The sequence below is a fragment of the Globicephala melas genome, chromosome 8, assembly GCF_963455315.2.
Source record: "Globicephala melas chromosome 8, mGloMel1.2, whole genome shotgun sequence".
Taxonomy (NCBI): Eukaryota; Metazoa; Chordata; class Mammalia; order Artiodactyla; family Delphinidae; genus Globicephala; species Globicephala melas.
The window spans coordinates 29,636,236-29,658,310 of NC_083321.1; the positions used below are offsets into that span (position 1 = coordinate 29,636,236).

The window sequence follows — 22,075 nt, forward strand, 5'->3', positions numbered from 1 at the left end:
AATCAATTTTTAGGTGCTTGTTTGCTAAAAATTCTTTAGTAGTTCACTGTAAATGTAGATTTTCTTTGAAATTTAGTCATCATATATAACATATATCATTTGCGAAACTTTTCCCGGGTCTTGCTTTGGTTCCTATAGATGGTCATCCTTTCAATTTCTTATGTTTTAAAACCATGTGCTTCTGGTAATTGATGCCAGATTTCTCACAATTTGTATTCATAAATATTCCCAATGTTCACCTATACAACTGCCTATCCCTGGGGAATAGTGGGACATTTCTGAATATTTGGCAGTTTCTTCATAGCACCACTTTTTCTTTGTAGTACCTTGAAGTAAAAATTTTTAAAGCCCATGTTGAGTATCATGAGTATCATGCTGTTTTAGCATATCTTCAGCCCAAAAAAGCATCTTTGGTGCTCTCGATAGACCTATAATAATTTGCCTTTCAAAATGGCTATGTTGATTTCCTAGAAAGAGAGATCTCCAAAATGCCAGTTAATTGAATGATTACCAGGCAGTGCACACCATTATTACTACCTTATTTTTGCAGTTACCATAATTTATGGCATTTTCTTTAAGACACCCCAAAACTGTTACATGTTTACTGTCTTTCACTGACTCATTCACTTTTATTACAGAAGACTTACCCTCTAGGTCAGGCAAGAATGGAATGTGGTTTATTGATTAGACCTGCTTTGATTCTCATTTTTAAGCAGATATTCTTTTCCTCATTCATGAAACTTCATATTGTCTCTAGAGATTTAAAAAATTTCTCTTTACTCCAAATGTAATTACCAAAGTAATACTGAATCTTTGGTTTCTTCTTGGTTTTACTTTATATTATCCAGCTATCTTAAGACTTCTTGATGTACTACTAGCTTATATAAAATAGAACAAAATGAAACATGCATCAGTTTAATCCATTCTACTGAAAAGTATTTTTTTTTTTACATCTTTATTGGAGTATAATTGCTCCACAATGGTGTGTTAGTTTCTGCTTTATAACAAAGTGAATCAGTTATACATATACATATGTTCCCATATCTCTTCCCTCTTGCGTCTCCCTCCCTCCCACCCTCCCTATCCCACCCTCCTAGGTGGTCACAAACCACCTAGCTGATCTCCCTGTGCTATGCGGCTGCTTCCCACTAGCTATCTGTTTTACGTTTGGTAGTGTATATATGTCCATGCCACTCTCTCACTTTGTCACAGCTTACCCTTCCCTCTCCCCATATCCTCAAGTACATGCTCTAGTAGGTCTGTGTGTTTATTCCTGTCTTACCCCTAGATTCTTCATGACCTTTTTTTTTTTTCTTAGATTCCACATATACATGTTAGCATATGGTATTTGTCTTTCTCTTTCTGACTTACTTCACTCTGTATGACAGACTCTAGGTCTATCCACCTCATTACAAATAGCTCAATATCATTTCTTTTTATGGCTGAGTAATATTCCATTGTATATAAAAATTTATAAGCAGCTCATGCAGCTCAATAACAAGAAAACAAACAACCCAATCCAAAAATGGGCAGAAGACCTAAATAGACATTTCTCCGAAGAAGATATACAGACTGCCAACAAACAAATGAAAGAATGCTCAACATCATTAATCATTAGAGAAATGAAAAGTATTTTTGTAGTTTGTTAATGAACTTAGCAGAGAGATTTAACCTATAAAAATAATTCTCAAAGACTTATTGCGTTAACTGAATATTATGTTTGGTATTTGCAATATGTAATTCAGAGTAGTTTTTTCCTTTGTTTTTTGCATTTGAAGAAATGCATCACTGTTCTGTTGTACTGGATAGAGTCTTGAAAACAAAGTAATTTGTCTAAAACAAAAATTTTTAAAGGAATTTTATAAATGGCTTTTATCTGGAATTCAGCAAACTTGTATTGAGTACCTGCTTTGTGCCAAGTCACTTGCTAGGTGGGAAGGATACATAGCCTCCACTTTGGTGGAGCTCACAGTTAGAAATACAGTATGATACATGCTAGAAGTAAAAGGATGTAAGCATACACTGAGGGCTCAAATGAGACAGTAGCCACTTCGGCCTAAGACAGTTAGGTAAGGCACAGGAAAGTGACTTTTGTGCTGAATATTTAGTGCAGGTAGAAGTTTTCCAGCTGGATTAAGTAGAGGCACTCTCCAGGACAAAGGCAGTGGACTCAAAAAGGAGCAGCACATGCGGAGAACTTCAGATAATCTAGTATGCCAAAGCACAGCAAGGAAGAAATAGTCTGGAGAGATATGCAGGGATCTTCCCTTAGAGTCACTAGTAATATTTCTAGGTGAAGAATTTGAACTTACTCATATGGGACTGTGGAACAATTCAGGAGGTTTAACATATTCATATTTCGTTTTCTTAAAAACAACTGTACAAATTCTAAGGGATTTGTTAAAGAAGATTGAGACTAATAGGTAGGGAGACTGATAATCGATTAAAATTTGTGATTGTTGTCGAAGAAAGGGAGCTTGTGGGGGGCAGTTAGGTGGGGGAAGTTACCATTCATCAATAGAGAATATAGGAGTAAGAGTAGACTTGTGATGAAATTGCCAGGATTTAAAAATAAGACTATAAATTAATTTGGATCTGTTGGATTTAAAGTTACTGTTCAGGATATCCAGATGGAAGTATTCACTAGACAGTAGATACAGTAATGTTATATGTCATAACAAAGAGCTTTGATCCCTTTTCATAAAAACTCAGTACTTGCATATGGTGCCACTGGAGCTGGGAAGACCCACACAATGCTAGGATCAGCTGCTGAACCTGGAGTGATGTATCAAACAATGTTAGACCTTTACAAATCCATGGATGAGATTAAAGAAGAGAAAGTATGTAGTACCGCAGTGTCTTATCTGGAGGTAAGTTGACAATATCATTCTTCAGATTAATCAGTAGTATTGAGAAATCTTTTTTTAAGAAGTTCCATGGTCCATTCAAATTATTCTATCATGCAGAAATTTTCTTATGAATATATAAAATCTTGCAATTCCTAGTCTTAGGTATTTGTTATGGATCTTACTCTTTTTCTGTTAAGCGTTTTATTTTGCCATAACTTCTGACTTATACAGAAGTAGCAAGATTAGTACAAAGAGCTTCCAGATACCCTTCATCCAGATTCCCAATATGTTAACATTTTACTACCTTTGCTTTCTCTGTGTGTGTGTGTATGTATTTTTTTTAACTGTTTAAGTTACAGACTTGTAAAAACAGGAAATTTCTTAAATAACCACTGAATAGTAATCAATATCAGGAAATTAACAATGATACACCTTTATCTAATCTATAGACCTTAATGAGATTTTGCTAATTGTTCTAATAATGCCCTTTATTGAAAAGAAAATCTATGATGGCAGATTGCATTCATTTGCAATTCATCTGTTTAGTCCCCTTAATCTGGATTTTTTTTTTTCCTTTGTATTTTATGTTGCTGTTGTAAAACTTTTAGTTTGGATTTGTCATGATTACATTCAGGTTATGCCCTGGCAGGAACACCACAGAAGTGATGATGAGTCCTTATATAACATATCAAGAGGCTTATGTAATTAGTTAGTCCCATTACTGGCTATGTTAACTGATCAGTTTCATTATGCTGGTGTCTGCAAAGTTTTTCCACTGTAAAGGTACTACTTTACACTTTATAATTAATAAGTAGCTTGTAGGGAAACAATGTAAATATCCTCTGATCCCTCAAATTTTAATTTGTTCGTTTTAGCATCCACTGATGATTCATGCCTGAATCAATTACTATCATGATGATAGATGATACTGATTTTTAAATTCCATCATTTCTTCTACATTTATTCATTGGCTTTCTACTATAAGGAAGAGCTTTCCCTTTCCTCTACTGTATCAATGTAGACTTGTGGATTCTTAGCATTATTCAGTAGATTATAATCCCTTTCTCTAAGCATTTTTTGTATGTTCAAATTGTGCCAGAATTTGGCTAGGTGAGGCTCCTTCATGCTGTCTGTTGTGTTTTTTTGACATACCCCATCATTCTTTGAGACCTCCTAACCTCTTAATAGCTGACATTCAACAGATCATAACTAAGTGACTGGCACTCTAACTTTGTGTTCAGGTAGTGTTTTAGAAACCAGTGCAGAAACAAATCTCTGATTTTACTGCCTATTTATTTGTGATGTCAGAGAGTGAATTTCTAGTTTTTACTGCTCTTGTTGACATGTTATTGTTTGGTTTCTACTGAGAGAGTTTCTTCTTCACATTTCAAAAATTGATCAAGATTATGTTGCTAAAAATTTTCTTGTCAGTCTATAGAACTTGGTGGTAAAAGAGAAGTAAAACTCATTTTCTGTAGTTACGTATTGAAAAGAATTGTTCTGAACTTAATCAGGAAGAGAGCATGGCAGGATTCATTACTTCTTCCTTAGATCCTTTTATAACTGGGAGAATTTTGAAGTTTGATTATTTTTATAATGTTTTTAATTGTTTTTCCTTTTTTTTAATCTGCTTTCATTTTATTAATGGTAAGGCAATATCTAATCTAACGGTTTTCCACTCAGGCTGTACACCAAAATTGGCTATAGGGCTTTTTAAAAATAGACATGCTTAAAAAAAAAAAATAATAGACATGCTTAGGCCTCACCCCCTGGACATTTTAATTTAATAAGTCTGGATTGTGGCTGAGGCATGTATGGTTTTGTTTGTTTGTTTGTTTGTTTGTTTGCGGTACGCGGGCCTCTCACTGTTGTGGCCTCTCCCGTTGAGGAGCACAGGCTCCGGACGCGCAGGCTCAGCGGCCATGGCTCACGGGCCCAGCCGCTCCGCGGCATGTGGGATCCTCCCGGACCGTGGGCACGAACCTGCGTCTCCTGCATCGGCAGGCGGACTCTCAACCACTGTGCCACCAGGGAACCCCCCGGCATCTATGTATTTTAAAAGCTCCTGGGTGATTTTGATGCAAAGACCAGCTTGAGAGTAATTGTCTAATTATATATTTTGTATGATTGAAGTGGATAAGGGGAATCATTTAAAAAGTGACTGTTGCTTATCAAAAGAATAAGAACCAAAAAATTATCTCTTCATATTATCATTTTACTACTTCTAAGAATTTATTACATTTAAAAATGGTTATCATTCATTGTAGAAAATTATACCAGCAGTGAATTATCACTGTGAGCTATTTATTAGAACAGGATATAACTTACACAAAATAATTCTTAAAGACAATTTTATATGTGTTTTTTAATCTTATCATATATGTGTAATTGTCATTTTGTTGGCACGTAGAAAACTTAGTATCTTTAGTAAATTCATAAAATCAAGTCAACTGTATTATTACTGTACGTTATTTACAGAAATTACTAAAAAAAAAATTGCCAGAGATTTAAAACACAGATGTGTATTCAGTGCCATGCAGTAGAGTAAGGATATCAGGCTCTGATCCCTGCTCTGATATGAATGCTACATCTTCTTGTTCTCATGCTATCCTATTACCTTTGTGACTGAACTTGGACAAATCACTTAAACTCTTAGGGCCTCAGTTTCCTCATCATTCAAATTGGGGGCGTCGGGGTCCCATTATGGAATTATCATTATGCATTAAACTTAATGTAATTGAAGGATAAATGAAATAAATATCATTTATCTGTGAGTATGGGTTTTCTTTAACTTTTAAACTCTAAAAAGTTTGGATTACTTGGACATCATGAAACAATAAATATCTTCTCCAGTAAGAACCATGGTACTTCCATATAACGTACATTTCTGATTCACTAGAGTTTCCTAAGACCGTGTGTCCATATATTTCCAGGAAACAGGAAAAGACAATTCCAGCTATCCTATTTCTGTTTCACTGTAGTCATCAAATTGGGAATTATGGGAGGAGGGTATAATGACTCCACCTTTAAATTTTAAGTTCAAGTGCTGGTAATCAAACTCTTCCATTTTCTCAGATGTTAGGAAAGTAATAGCAATGTGTGATAGAAGGGGTGAGATGAATGGAAATGAGCTGCTGCTTCTCTAATATAACCTTAAATCAGCAATGTGTGCATATTTGTGTGATGCTGTCGCTATTGTTTCATCATCAATGCTAAAGGAGTTCTTTTTTATTTTAAGGTATATAATGAACAGATTCGTGACCTCTTAGTAAATTCAGGGCCACTTGCTGTCCGGGAAGATGCCCAAAAAGGGGTGGTTGTTCAGGGATTAACTTTACATCAGGTATGTTTATAAACTTCTTTTTGGCTTGTTCAAATAGCAAGTATGGTTATTTAGCCATTTACTTATTTTAAAATAATCAGGGTATATCTGTAGTCTTGTTTTGTTTCCCTTTGAAATTATCAAATGGGTTTTCCTTTTAAAAATCTACTTGAACATTTAATATAGTGTATTATTCTGCTTAATATATTTATATTTTATCTCCTCAGATAGATTAGATTTTATCTTTTATTTTTCATATGTCACCGAAGTACTAAGCAAATGATACACAGTCAATATTTAATGGGATTTAATTTATGAAAAATATTTTCTTACTTATTTTACCTTTAAAAGCCTTCTTGCTTGTTGATGGTTTATTAAAAATTTTAAAGATCAATGGTTAATTTGTGTATTTTTCTTCTACTTCAACTCCTTTAGCCCAAATCCTCAGAGGAAATTTTACAGTTATTGGATAATGGAAACAAAAACAGGACACAGCATCCCACTGATATGAATGCTACATCTTCTCGTTCTCATGCTGTTTTCCAGGTAACAGGTCACTAGACTACAGCTCTTAAAATTGAATTTAAAATAAATGAAGCCAAATTTATGAATGGTAATTTTCACACATACGAAAATATCTCTTCATCTGTGGACTTCTCTACTTCTCAGAACTTCCTTTACTTTGAAGCTTTGAGAAGATTCTATCAAGAATATTTAGAATTGAGATGATGTAAGTTAGATGTAAATTTTTACCTGTGTGAAAATATGATAGTAAAGTGGTAGTATTAGAGGTTTTCTTTCCTTTAATTGGCGAAAATATTTAATCTTTACAAAAGATAGTCTTATATTCAGAGCAGACTTTCTCTTTATAGATCTAGATTTACAGAACCAATAAATTGGGGAGATACTGATTCACTTTTTAGAAGATTTCACCATAGTGACCATGTAAGTAGTTGCATTCCTTAAGGAAGTGTGTGATTCAGTTGATACAGTGCTTTTTAGGAATACCATTCTCAAAAAACCTAAAGCATAGGTTAGTAGTTATTATTTGTAGTTTCTAGTTCTGTTAAAAATCAAATTATTATACGTCTTTATTCTGGATTATGCTTTGTGGAACTCATCTAATAAAAAGAAATTGTTATAGTTGAAAGAATTCAAATCAGGGGAAACCAAGTCATTCGGAAAGTCTCTAGTCCACAAAATTTTATTAATCTTTTCTCTTCTTACCACTGACTCTTCATTTATCAGTAATCTTGAGAGATATCTTTATCGGGGACACTGAGATTTCCCCAAAATGTCCTAGACCCTGCTTTTCAGGGTTACCAGAATACAAGTGGCAGTTGTTTTGACCTTCTATTAAGCCAGGAGTTATTTGCCCTCTAGTACACATATAGGAAGTCTTTTCGTTTTCAAATTTTCTCAACTTTGGTAATTACTTCTGGTACTCTTGGATATCAGTCAGTCAAGTTATACCTTGTTCATTTTGTCTTTAAAATAAAAATAATTGATTTCATGCTCTTTTAAAAATCAAGTGTATTTCTCTTTTAATTTTGTTAAATCTAATCCTCATTTTCCCTATTCTCCTGTGATTTCAAAAAGATTTATTTGAGACAACAAGATAAAACAGCAAGTATCAATCAAAATGTCCGAATTGCCAAGATGTCACTCATTGACCTGGCAGGGTCTGAAAGAGCCAGTTCTACCAGTGCTAAAGGGACCCGGTTTATAGAAGGCACAAATATTAATCGATCACTTTTAGCTCTTGGGAATGTTATCAATGCCTTAGCAGATACAAAGGTAGGTACTATATGTTTATTTAAGTATTTTGAAATACTGAAATACGTATATTTCCCAGAAAGATATTATTTAATATAATTGTCTAAAAGATCTATTATAAATCAAATTTCAAGAATGTAACAATAAGGTTTACATAAAGAGCAAAGACCTCAGAGAACCTAGTATATCAAATAAAGCTATGGAGTTTTTTTGTTTGTTTGTTTTTTATAAATTTATTTTTTATTTATTTATTTTTGGCTGCGTTGGGTCTTTGCTGTGCACGGGCTTTCTCTAGTTGCGGCGAGCGGGGGCTACTCTTCGTTGTGGTGCGCAGGCTTCTCACTGCAGTGGCTTCTCCTGTTGTGGAGCATGTGCTCTAGGCGTGTGGGCTTCAGTAGTTGTGGCACACAGGCTCAGTAGTTGTGGCACATGGGCTTAGTTCCTCTGCGGCATGTGGGATCTTCCCAGACCAGGGATAGAACCCGTGTCCCCTGCGTTGGCAGGCAGATTCTTAACCACTGAGCCACTAGGGAAGTCCCTGTTTGTTTCGTTTTTTAACTTGTAGCTTTATAATCAGAATTTGTTGAATGTAAAGTATTGAATATCAGATTGATAGTTAATATTTTATTATACCTTCTCATCATTTATTTTGAATTTGATTTTTTATGACCATTTAATGATCACTGCACAATAAGCATGATAATTGAATTGGCATGAAAACAAAAAACACATTTTAGAAAAAGTAAACTCTGGTCTGGTGAGTGTTTTATATATATACTATAAAATTGGTTTAAATATTAAAGAGAGTTGATTTTTCTTAAAGAGGAAAAGGAGTTAAAATGTAATTAAATTACCTAATAGGATAATGTTTGCTAGATGCTTCTGGGGCATTAAAAAATAGTTTACATCTACTATATGCCAGAAGTGCTTACAGGAACACAGCATATTTGATAGCTTCCGTATTTGTAAAAATGACTTCCTTTTTTCAAAGTTAAAATATAATAATTTAAGTTCAAACCAGGCTCAGAAGCTTTAGGAAAATTACTGTTAAACTGTTCAAAATGTTGCAATTTGATAAAGTATAAAGTACATTAAAATGATTTGGGAAGTCTTTTTTAAAAGGGCAAGTTTCTGAAATCACATGAATATTACAGAAGCAAAATATATGTTGTATTCTAAGTTAAAATCTCAAAACATGTAAGCAGATAGCATGGTATAGAGACTAATTTCCTAAACTTCAGCCATTCATAGTATTTTTTCCATGTACTGACTAAATTTTTAGTAATTGACTCCTGTTGAGTCATTTATTAGTCAGTGTTTAATGCGTGTCTTGTACATGCAAAATCAATTCAAGTAGCACCAGCTGTGCACATTCCACACTGTTTGGGAAAGACTGCTATGGTGGAAAGCATAGTACTACTGGGAGTTGGGAGACTAGGGTCTGTTTCTAACTCTGGATTACCAGCCATGTGACCTGAGGCAAGTCATGTCACTTTTTGCTTAGCTTCATTTTTCTCTTCTGTAATATGAAAGATTTACATTGGATAGCATAAGGTTGTTTTAAGCTTAACATTATACTGCTCTGTTTCTATATGGAAGTGGTAGGGTTGGAAAATTTTTTACTTTAAAATCAGAACTGTATCTTTTAAGTAAAAGAAAACCTAGAAAAATTAAGTTCTCTTTGAACTGTGGTTGTGCTTTCAGATAAATATCTGTAAGATTATAATTATAATTTATTTTGTATTCATGTTAGATGGTAATTTAAAGAGAGAAGTAGCTCTATGCTATACAGAATTCTTACTATGCCTCTAGTATATTTCTCTAGGGCATATATTACTTTTGTATTTTAACTTCTTTTTAAAAAATGGAGATTTTTTTTTAATAACCATTTTGTTTTTTAATAGTTTTAGATACAGGAAAGTTGGTAAGATAATACAGGAAGATTGTATTAAATATACTCCACACTCAGTTTCCTCTGTTGTTAACATCTCACATTAATACGGTACACTTATCACAACTTAATGCAACAATACTGACATTTTATGATTAACTAAAGTTCGTACTTAATCAGATAGAGATATAATCTTTTAATGGGAAATTTGTTTTATATATTCACTGAATAGTTCCATAAGATTCATCATCATTTTGGTCACCAATTATATCATAAGTCTGGGCAAAGTTGAGCAGTTCTTAAATTCTTATAGTGAAATGGTAGCAGGTTTACATTTGAATGTGGAAAATGACATAAGAATTCTTTTTTTGTTCTTTCAGAGAAAGAATCAGCATATTCCTTACAGAAATAGTAAGCTCACTCGCTTGTTAAAGGATTCTCTTGGAGGAAACTGTCAAACTATAATGATAGCTGCTGTTAGTCCTTCCTCTGTGTTCTACGATGACACCTATAACACTCTTAAGTATGCTAACCGTGCAAAGGACATTAAATCTTCTGTAAGTGTGTTTACTCTGCCTTTGTTGTAAGAGTACTGGGTGCATTTTTTTCTTTTTTATACTTACAGCAAAAGATGAATTAGAGATGTACTTCTACTAATGAATCAGGAATCAGGGCTAGAAATGTCTTTACTAATCTGATTAATTGAGCATTCACTGGTACAATTAAACCATTAAGCATCTTGATTACATATATAATAAATACTATTATTTAGTCTTTTAGGGAGCTAGGATGTTTTAGTGACTTTCTTTCTAACCTTTTTCACATCATGGTACGTGATATTTTGACAGCACCCTGGTGTGATTGGTCAAGGCTTTAACACATTTGTTACAGCCAAGGCTGATGCCCTTCTGTAACCCAGCACCAACACTTCCTACCTGAAAACCTTGGACATGTTTGCTAATCCTTAGTTACTTCAAGCCTTAGTTACTTCATCTGTAAAGTAGATATAATATCTGCCTCAGTTTATAAAGTAAATAGCTCTTTTAAAACAATTTATTGTCACATTAATGATATTGATGTAACCAATCTGTGTAGCTAGAGCAATATAATAATGATTGGTTAGGTTGGTATTTTTGCCAATAATTTGGGGTAATTTTTTAAAACTTAAGTCAAACATGATGTATGTGTAAAATCACAGGATCTCAGGGTTGGAATAGACATAGAGTTCAGCTGGTATGATGGCTTTTTTAGGGGGCTTACCCCTCTGCTATTCCCATTGAATGAAGATAAGTGGGTTATTATCTTCCTTAGAGAAATATTTATATATTGTTTATATAATAAATTGGGAAAGGTTGTACTGTACTGGGTATACAAACACCTTTCACACAAGTTTTTCATGCAGTGCTTACACCAACTCATTGAGGAAGACATTTTTAGCTCTACTTTACAGTTGAGGAATCACATGGTCAGAGTTTTAAGTAAAAAGTGGGCAGGGCCTCAAAATCAAGTATTTGGATTACATGTTTAATGTTCTTTCCACTATTCCATAGCTGCCAGGGGGCTCATACTTTTATAAAAAGGATAAAATATATTAAGAACTCATTAAAAACTACTTGAACTTACAAATGGGTGGAAATTTAAATTATCTCTTTATATCTTAAAAGTCAAAGGACCAGGAAAAGAAAGTGGGTAATTTTTATGTGAATGACTATTTTGCAAGTTCTTTAAAGTACCTTTTCTCAGATAGTAAGGGAGTTTCTTTTATAAATTCAGTATTAATGTGCTCAACATATCCTCTTGTCATAGATTTTTAAACATGAACATAATTGATTATGATTGTCAAATGATCGTAATTGTCACAAATTCTGGATTCATGGAACTGAATTAATGAGGCTATAATGCTATTTTGTTCATGTATATGACTGATTTTTATCTCTATATATACGCAATCATAATTTCTATTTTTTAACAGTTGAAGAGCAATGTTCTTAACCTCGACAATCACATAACTCAGTATGTAAAGATCTGTAATGAACAGAAGGAAGAGGTATGTCTCCTCTTTACATTGTTGCTAATCTCCCTCAATTCCTCATTTATGGGATTCTGCAGTCTTTATTGTCTAAAACTTTGATTTGCTTTTCTTTTATAATTGAAATCTTGCTTGTTCAGTTATTTTTCACAGTTGAAATTTTTCTGTGGCCATGTATAATGGAGACAAATAATTTGTTTTGTATTTTAACTACTGTTTCTCTCTATTAGATTTTAATGTTAAAAGAAAAACTAAAGGCCTATGAAGAACAGAAAGCCTTTACTGATGAAAATAACAAAGTAATGATTTCAAACCCTCAGGAAAAAGAAATTGAAAGGTAAAATTGACATTAAGATCTCAGTTTGAGGATTTTGTGAAATTTAGTCAGCTATTTAAAGTTTAAAATTTAGTCAGATATTTTGTTATCATCATCATTTGTTGTATGTCTTTATATATTCTCAACTGAATTCAGGAAGTCACTGAATTGGTCTTATATTACACACGTTGGAGTTCAGGTAATTTTAAGTGTGATTGTACAGATAATGAGAACCAGGTCTGAGGTATAAGATGGAGAAAGTAAAGCCAATTATGCCACTTATGAACTTGGTTTTTAGTAGTTTCCATATTTTTCTTCTGTGGTGTCTTACTCCCTCTGGCTTCTATAACGAAGTACCACAGACTGGGTAGTGTATAAACAAACAAACAAAAAATTATTTCTTATAGTTCTGGAAGCTGGAAGTCCTAGATCAGGGTGCCAGCATGGTTGTTTGAGGACCTTCTTCCACATTGTAGACTTCTCCTTGAATCCTCACATTGCCAAAAGAGAGGGAGATCTCTCTGGAGGCTCTTTTATAAGGGCACTAATCCCATCCATAGGGTCTCTGCCCTCATGACCTGATCACCTCCCAAAGGCTCCGCTTCCCAATACTATCAGCTTGGGTGTTAGGTTTCAACATTTAAATTTGGGGGGACACAAACATTCAAGCATCTGGCATTATCATTATTTACATGGTTCATGTAAATCGTACCTACCCTTTCCTGACTTTATATAACTCTAATAATCAACTTAATTGAGTTTAAGCAGTTAATTATTTGAAGGGACATCTCTCAGTGATATAAATTGACACAGAAATATGATCTGTACCCTCTAAGCTCTTAGCAGGTAAATTTTAAAAAAAGAAAGCTGTAATACAGTACTTGCAAGTACTTTTTTCCTAAGCAATTAAGACAATTTCCAAGTTGTCCTGATGGGACAATAGTTCAAAAGCTGTAAATCTTGAGTAGTTTTAAGCAGACAGTAAGGAATTCTTGGATCAAACAAGTTTGAAAATTATTCCTTACTTAAGGAATCTAAGAGGTTTCCAAAGTACATCAGCATATTAAAAGCTCTAAGAGGCCCTGTAGGAAAGGAATCTGTTCACCTTTGATTAAAATTGAGTAATTATTCTCCAAAGCTAATTTTCTATTATCATTAGTATGAAAACTAACTATATCTTAAGCCATTGATTATTCATACTGTTTTGGGACTCTTGAGTTTGTAGAAGATGTTTTAGGGTACATAAGGAAGACTAGTTGGCAATGATTTTCAACCTAGTTTCAAGTACAACACTTTTTAAAAATTGGATTTGTGTATTGACGTTTATATAAAATATCCTTGATTTGAAAAAAATCATTTTTTCTGCCTCAGTTGACCCCAGATGCTAAGATAACTTCTTCTAATAAAATAACACTTTATGTTTGTAGCTGGCTGTGTAGATTTTGATGATTTTTAGGCCCACATTAATTTCATCTGATCACTATAACAACTCTGAAATTTGAAGTGGGGTATTGTTTTCTAACTTACAGATAAGGGCAAGAAATATATATCATCTCTTTCAAGTATTAATCCTTTGCTCCCATGCTATGCTATTTTACAAATACCATAAGAAGTAATTAAACAGTTATTTCTCTCTATCAGTGATAATGAGTCCATTTTTCATATAGCATAAAGTTGACCTATGTATTGTTATAGTACAATAGCTCTGTTTATACCAGAGATTTCCTAAAGTGTTTAAATTATTTTCTGTTAATCCCCCTAACAACCCATTGACAAAATAAAGTTATATTTAATAGTCTTACAATGCTTTTTGTTATATTCTACCAATTTTACAGTGTCTTTTAAAAAATAACTTAAGCAAAATGATTCCTCATATTCCTTTAATCTTAACAATGAAAGCTTTTAACTCTGCTATGTTATTAGTTGTGTTATTATATTTTGTTAGTCAAATGTGGGATTGGTCCTCATGCAACCAGATATCTTGTCGGTGATGCATGTTTCTTGAAAATTAAAGCAGTGACCAACTGCTCAAATTTGGAGTCGTTGCTTGCATAAAATTGCTCAGCAGTGCTTAACCAGATCTAGTTACCAATTAAAACCTTACAAATTGGTAGACTTTTCTGGAGTTGATGTGGCTTTAAGTCATTGACTCTTTCTTTCTGGTAAAATGATTCAAGAAGGAGATGGCCTGAGCTATGAAATAAACACTTATTTGGATATTTTTTGCATTTCAACCTGACTTAACCAACAATAAAAACTTTGAGTTTTAATTCACTCAACAGGTTAAATAATTTACTTGTATTTATAAAGCAGGTAATAATAAAATTATATACCCCATAGCCTTTGTCATTTTCTCACAAAAGTATCTGTCTCCTTAAATAAATATATGGAATACCTTTGATCATACTTCACATAGAATTTTTTTAATGGCATGAATTTTCATTTTCTTTAAAAAATAACATTTTTATGAAGTTTAAACAGATAAAGGGAAGAATATACAGTATTTGCTCTCTATTAAAGCTATTTGGAAAGATAATATTCAAAAAATCATAAAAAGAAAGTATAGTTGTTCTTTATACAGAGTAATTATAAAACTTCACTTGTGACTTATACCAAGAAAATTGTCTAGAGTTTATCATATGTCACCTAAAGTTATTAGCAAAGATTTTTCTTTTCTAGCTATTTGAATGTTTTAAATGACTAGAAAATAGTTATTAGTCAATCCCTTAGGGCTCTCTGTTATAAAAATGACAGTTTTTTTTTAAAAAAGAGCTCTCTAGAAACCTTTGATACTAATTCCCTTCCTTCCATCCTAAACTATACACCACCAACTAAAATAAATCTGGACCATAAAATTTTGAAATTGACAAATATTTAACTATGTCCTTGGGTGAAGTGTTCCAGGAAAACTAAGAAATTATCTTTGGTTGTAACCTAAAGATAACTTATCAAATCATTTACTGGCCTTAGCCTTGTTGTAATATAATACAGTGAAACTGCAATGTCCATACATACTTCCTATGAAATATTTATCAGTTTGACAAAACTGCAGTAAAGTCGATGTATTGTGGTTTATATTCATTCTCAGTAGTTTCATTAGGAACTACTGACGTAAATTGTCAGTGTTTTTACCACAGATCCTTACAAATATATCTAAAATTCTGGCCAAAGAAACTTTATTTTTAAATGCATATACTTTGTTACCATTTTATTTTAAAAGCTTGAAGTTAATTTTTCTTTGAGAGAAAAATTGTTTGCCTATGTGCGATTGTTTATACTGTTACTGTAGCTCAGACCTGATCTGTGACCAATATTCTGCTGACCCTGGAGAATGCAGGATTGCAGGCTCCTTTTAGGGCTTTCATAGAAGTGATTCAGCTTGAGGTCTTTATGCATTTGCAGGAGATGTGAGTCACACTCCCCAACTTTGATTCCCTATATCTATATTGCCCTTTGGAGGAAGCACAGTGGAGGGGCTTTTCCTAGATTTACCACATTGTAAACTTGGATGTTTTCGGTCCTGGCATTGTCAGCTGACTCTTAGCCAAGCTGTAGGGGGTACCTAACCATATGGTGTGTTTTCACTGTAACAAGTTCTAAAGCTAAAAACTGGCTATCTCACTTTCCCTAGGGCGCCATAGAGGCACCATATGATTATGCCACCCACTGCTTATTTCTTCACAGCGAGCCAACACCAGAAGAACACATAATACTGTGTTGCTTCTGAGGTCTTATGAATTGGGAGAATACAGGTCCACCTTATCATCCTTTTCTTACATACAAAATATTTTATTTTTGGTAAGCTACTGGATTATGCAGACCAAATACAGTATATGACTAATACCATAGACCTTAAAATACCTATATCTTTTAATAACATGATCTTTGGAGGAGAGAGAGAGAAACCCAGTGCTGTAAAAATAAAGTTCAGAACCCATTCCAAACATTTTTGTTGTTGAATAGGAAAAAAGTCACTCAAACCTATTTACTGTTTATCATTGAAGCTAATTCTATGAATGGTGTATATTCTCTTGTTCATGCATTTCATTTTTTTTTAACATCTTTATTGGAGTATAATTGCTTTACAATGTTGTGTTAGTTTCTGCTGTATAACAAAGTGAATATATGTATGCATATATCCCCACATCCCCTCCCTCTTGTGCCTCCCTCCCACCCTCCCTATCCCACTCCTCTAGGTCGTCACAAAGCATCGAGCTGATCTCCCTGTACTATGCGGCTGCTTCCCACTAGCTATCTATTTTACGTTTGGTAGTGTATATATGTCCATGCCACTGTCTCACTTTGTCCCAGCTTACCCTTCCCCCCTCCCCGTATCCTCAAGTCCATTCTCTAGTAGGTCTGTGTCTTTATTCCCGTCTTGCCCCTAAGTTCTTCATGACCGTTTTTTGTGTGTTTTTTTTTTTTAGATTCCATATATATGTGTTAGCATACGGTATTTGTTTTTCTCTTTCTGACTTACTGCACTCTGTGTGACAGACTCTAGGTCCATCCACCTCACTACAAATAACTCAGTTCCGTTTCTTTTTATGGCTGAGTAATATTCCATTGTATATATGTGCCACATCTTCTTTATCCATTCATCTGTCGATGGACACTTAGGTTGCTTCCATGTCCTGGCTGTTGTAAATAGTGCTGCAGTGAACACTGTGGTACATAACTCTTTTTGAATTATGGTTTTCTCAGGATTTATGCCCAGTAGTGGGATTGCTGGGCCCTATGGTAGTTCTATTTTTAGTTTTTTTAGGAACCTCCATACTGTTCTCCATAGTGGCTGTATCAATTTACATTCCCACCAACAGTGCAAGAGGGTTCCCTTTTCTCCACACCCTCTCCAGCATTTATTGTTTGCAGACTTTTTGATGATGGCCATTCTGACCGGTGTGAGGTGATACCTCATTGTAGTTTTGATTTGCATTTCTCTAATGATTCGTGATGCTGAGCATCCTTTCATGTGTGTGTTGGCAATCTGTATATCTTCTTTGGAGAAATGTCTATTTAGGGTCTTGTGCCCATTTTTTGATTGGGTTGTTTCTTTTTTTGATACTGAGCTGCATGAACTGCTTGTATATTTTGGAGACTAATCCTTTGTCAGTTGCTTCATTTGCAAATATTTTCTCCCATTGTGAGGATTGTCTTTTCGTCTTGTTTATGGTTTCCCATGCATTTCTTTAAGTAAACTTTGCATTATCTGTCACAAAATACTGAGATTCTATGTGTTTTATTTTTGGTAGATTTCAAGAAATTCTGAACTGCTTGTTCCAGAATCGAGAAGAAATCAGGCAAGAATATCTGAAGTTAGAAATGTTACTTAAAGAAAATGAACTTAAATCATTCTATCAACAACAGTGCCATAAGCAAATAGAAATGATGTGCTCTGAAGACAAAGTAGAAAAGGTATTTAACAACTTTATCCTTAAATTGTAGAGAATGTAAAAACATGGGGACTTATAATTCTAGAAATTTGATAGGCGATGTTGCTTAATCACCCATTCTCTACAAATCCCTAGAAATGCTAGAGGAAATGTAGAAGAGATTGTTTTAAATGTATAGTTAAGCCTACAAGAAAAAAAATTCCTAGGTGTGAGAAACAAAAAGGAAACAAAACCCCTAAAATCTCAGTTATGACTGTTGCTTCTGTGAGGATGATGGAATGCTTAACAGGTAGGTAACACACTCAGGGAGAGTTGGGTACCAACATGGGGCAGTGAGAACAGTCCACCCCAGATGCAGGCAGTAGTTTACAACTTAGACCAATGGGAAGTTTTTTTCCTCCCCAGGGAAGAATATTTTGTCACTGACATTGTTGCAGTTTCCACTGCATCAGTGCTAAAAAAAAAACCAGATCAACTTTTAATCAGTTTTATTATTTAATGTAGTAGTGCACTGCCCTTCCCCTTCACACACACAGACCACTTTCACAACCCTGCTTGATGTACACCACTACTTAGGTAAGGGGCCCGAGGGAGACAGGGAGTTAGAAATGACAGTCCCCACATAAAGCCAGGAATCTCAGAGACCTTCACTCTTCATATTGGAAATACAGCAGGAGAAAACATTTTACCAACTAGCACAGGAAAACAAGGAACCAAGCCTAGGGTAAGAAAAAAAAGTCTCATTTGAAGACTGTCATTATAGATATACTTTTCACTACAGATTTTCATTATAGATTATACTTTTATAATCCATGTGTTTTATTTAGCAAATCCCTAAAGTGAGACATTAGCACAGAAAATGGTATCAGAGCAGTGATAATCTATAGGAAACTGAGCAGAGGCAAAGCAGAATCAGCCTAGTGAAACAGATCCTCAATTCAAACCACTAATTAGAGCTCACTGTCCAAACTTACAAAACCCATGAAACAATCCTCCACAAGCAAGTCAGCAGAGTTAACAAATGTGACAGAATCCCCCAAACGTCAGATACTATAGCAATCTGATAAAACCTGTAAAAATGAATAAAGTCATCAAAGAAGGACTTAACAATAAAGGAATCAAAGAAAAAAAGAACATACATATATGAGAAGAAAACAAATGACACTTCCAGAAAGTAAAGATTTATTTACTGAAACTTAAAATTTCAGTTTATAGGTACAATACTAGACAATGTTTTAAATACTTCACGTACATTAACTCATTTAATTCTCAGAAAATCCTGTGGGCTATGTGATATTATTGTTCTTGTAATTAAGATGAGGAAACCAAGGCACAGAGAAGTCATTCTGCCAAAGGTTACCCAGCTCATAGAGTAAGAGCTATGATTTGAACTCAAGCCAGCTGATTCCAGATCCTGAGCTCTTATCCCTTTCCTTTTATGCATGTTAGTTATAGCTAAAGAGAGAATTAAAGAACTGGGAGATCTGAGGAAATCACACCACATACAGGATAAAAAGATAGATGTGAACAAGATGTTGCTATTTGAAAGATAGACTAGAAAGTCATGCATTCATCTAATAGATATTCTGAAGGAGATACATTAGTGCAAAAGAACAAAGGATAATGTGCAAAGTCTAAGGCTCAGAATTTTCTAGGACTATTAAGATGTGAATAAGATGTAAATTCAAGAAACATGAGTTCTAAGCAGGATAAAAGAATGTATACTTGGAGGTGTGCAACTCCAGAGCACCAAAGATCAGAAAAATAAACATTTTGAAAATACTGGATTTCCCCCAGTTTGGTGTTCATTGATGATAAGGTTAATTGCATTTTTAAGTACTATTTTATACTTAGTAGTATAGTGCTTTAAGAAACTAACATTTTAGGTTTTTGTCAGCCTATGAAATGGGAAAGATGTGATATGCTAAGAAATTAATCATAAAGTATTAATAAATATATCATGACTATGAATTTATAAGTAGCTATTAAGCTGTATTATCAAAATTAGTAATTTATTTACCGAATATGCATTTATTATGCCTTATTGAAGCTATCTTTGTTTTAAACCACTTTATTGATATATATGATTGATGTATGAAGAAACCCATAAATATTTAATATAGACAACTTGACGGGTTTGGTGATAAATATATACTAGTGAAACCATCACCATAATCTATGCTATAAGCCTGTACCTTACCTCCTAAAGTTTCCTCCCACCCTCTTTATTAGTAGTAGTATTATATTAATAACAACACTTAACATGAGACCTACCCTCTTAGCCATTTTTAAGTATACAACAATAGACTATCATTCAGCTTTTAAAAAAGAAGAAAATTCTACCAATTGCAACAACGTAGATGAACCTGGAGGACATGCTAAGTGAAATAAGCCAGACACAGAGGGACAAATTTTACATGATACCATTTATATGAAAAATCTAAAATCGTCAAACTCAGAAGTAGAATCAGATGGTGGTTGCCAGAGGCTGTGCGGAAGGCGAAACCAGGAAGTATTAGTCAAAGAGTACAAAGTTTTAGTTATACAAGACAAATAAACCCTAGAGATCTACTTTTGTACAGCATAGGGCCTATAGTTTATAATGTATTGAATACTGAAAATTTCTTTTTGATTTTGTTTATCAAATGCATTTAAAATATTCCTCACATCCTTTTAAGGCAGAAGAAAAATAGAATTTATATCTTTATTTGAAATTTGTTGCTGTAGTTGTACTTTAACTTTCTTGAACTGCAAAATTGTTGCCATTATTTTTGATGACCTTCATGACTTCCAAATAACAGAATATCTCATAGAATTAATATATCAGTTTGTTGTTGTGAAATCCTTTCATATGTTTGTTAAATGGAATTCTGAAATACTGCTATATTTACCTATTCTAAAAGTTGTATGTATTATCTCAATTAATTGCATTTATTATAGAGTTATTTTCAGTGGGGATAATAATTCTCAATTTTGTGTAGGTATCCATTAAATAAATATCAATTATCTGAAAGTGCAATTACCTGATTTCTCTCTTGAAAAAAGGCAAGAAATTCAGTCATGGAAAACTGCTAGTGACTTAATATCTCAACTTTTAACAACAGCTTGTTTTGAACACTTTTGTTTATATGCAGAGCATTGTGCTAGACACAATAGAGGTTAAAAAAAGTATAAGACAATATATGTACTTCAGTAATTTATAAGCTAGTTGGAGCAATAAACTGATATAAAAATGACACAGCACTATATGATTGTGATGTAAGGAGTAGAGCAATAATAAAAACAGCTAATATTATTGAGCATTAACTACGTGCCAGACACTTTTCAAAGTCCTTTGCATGGGTTAATTCATTTAGTATTTATAACAAGCCTATGAGGTAGATCCTGTATTATCACCATTTGTGAGCAACAGAGATACTGAGAATTAAAGTAAGCTGTCTAGAGTTATACACCTAATTAATGTGGTTGAACCAATATTAAACTCTGGATGTCTGGCCTCAGTCTGCACTTTTAATCATTCTGCTATACTATAAGTACTTTAAGTGCTATAGCCATTCAAAGGAGAAAACAGTGGCTTCCAGTTGTTGTGGTGGAGAAAGGCTTCCTAGTGGAGAGATGAGATTTATACTGGGCGTTGCATGAGAATATTAGTGGGCAAAGAATAAAAGGAATAGTGTATTCAAATGAGGACACCAGTTTGACCAGAGCACAGCATATTTGTAGGTCAGTGTATGTGGAAGTACATAACTATACTCTCAACACTTCCTGCCAATTCCCACTGCTTTACCCATAGCAGATATCATTGATTGATTACAGCACTCTTTCTCTCTGAATCTGAAGTTGCCAGAGTTAACCACTATAAATAGATTGGAAATGGCACATGATATAAGACATATTTTGCCATATTGGGAATTAGTCAATTCCAGATAGAATAAAAGGCCAAATTGTGGAAGCTTTGGTTGCCAAGAATTATATGGTCTATTTGTGTAGTCAAAAGGCAGTCTTTGTAGCAAATGAGTAGTGTATTATCAGAGCTTAGAATCAGATTGCCATTTTTTGAACATTAGAATATTAGTACAATTAGTAAGTTTGGTCTATTTAATCCCAAGCTAATTTAAATCATGGTTATTTTAGCCTGTTTTACTTACCCCATTGAATTGTGAATGTGCATGCTTGGAAACATTAAGACATAGAGTAAGGAAATGGCTTTGGCTGGTTTCTGTAATTTTTTTCTGTTTTCATCTTTATTCTGCTTTTTTCACCCCACTTGTCTTTTCTGATATCTCACTTTTGGTCATTTCAATCCATGTTCCAATTCTTATAGCTATTCTTATGAGACTAAGAATAGCTAAGTCTAATAGCTAATGAGACTTACCTAAGCAATGAGAATAAAACCTCTTAAGTTTATTGGTTGTAAACTATTGAAAAACATAGAAAGACATCTAGAGGCTGAGTTTGTTCTCACAGAAGTGTCAAACTATAGTTTTACTAAACTGCTT

The 22,075-nt window shown here is 33.7% G+C and overlaps 1 protein-coding gene across 1 annotated transcript in view; it reads left to right on the top strand.

Moving 5' to 3' along the window:
- The window catches only part of KIF18A (kinesin family member 18A), a 79,544-nt gene that overhangs the window by 9,256 nt on the left and 48,213 nt on the right, over nt 1-22,075 (top strand). The window contains exons 3-10 of the mRNA XM_030864825.2: nt 2,713-2,870; nt 6,088-6,192; nt 6,607-6,717; nt 7,771-7,968; nt 10,219-10,395; nt 11,811-11,885; nt 12,098-12,204; nt 17,436-17,598. Coding sequence (XP_030720685.1) covers nt 2,713-2,870; nt 6,088-6,192; nt 6,607-6,717; nt 7,771-7,968; nt 10,219-10,395; nt 11,811-11,885; nt 12,098-12,204; nt 17,436-17,598 — 1,094 coding nt within the window. The remainder of the gene's footprint in view (nt 1-2,712; nt 2,871-6,087; nt 6,193-6,606; nt 6,718-7,770; nt 7,969-10,218; nt 10,396-11,810; nt 11,886-12,097; nt 12,205-17,435; nt 17,599-22,075) is intronic.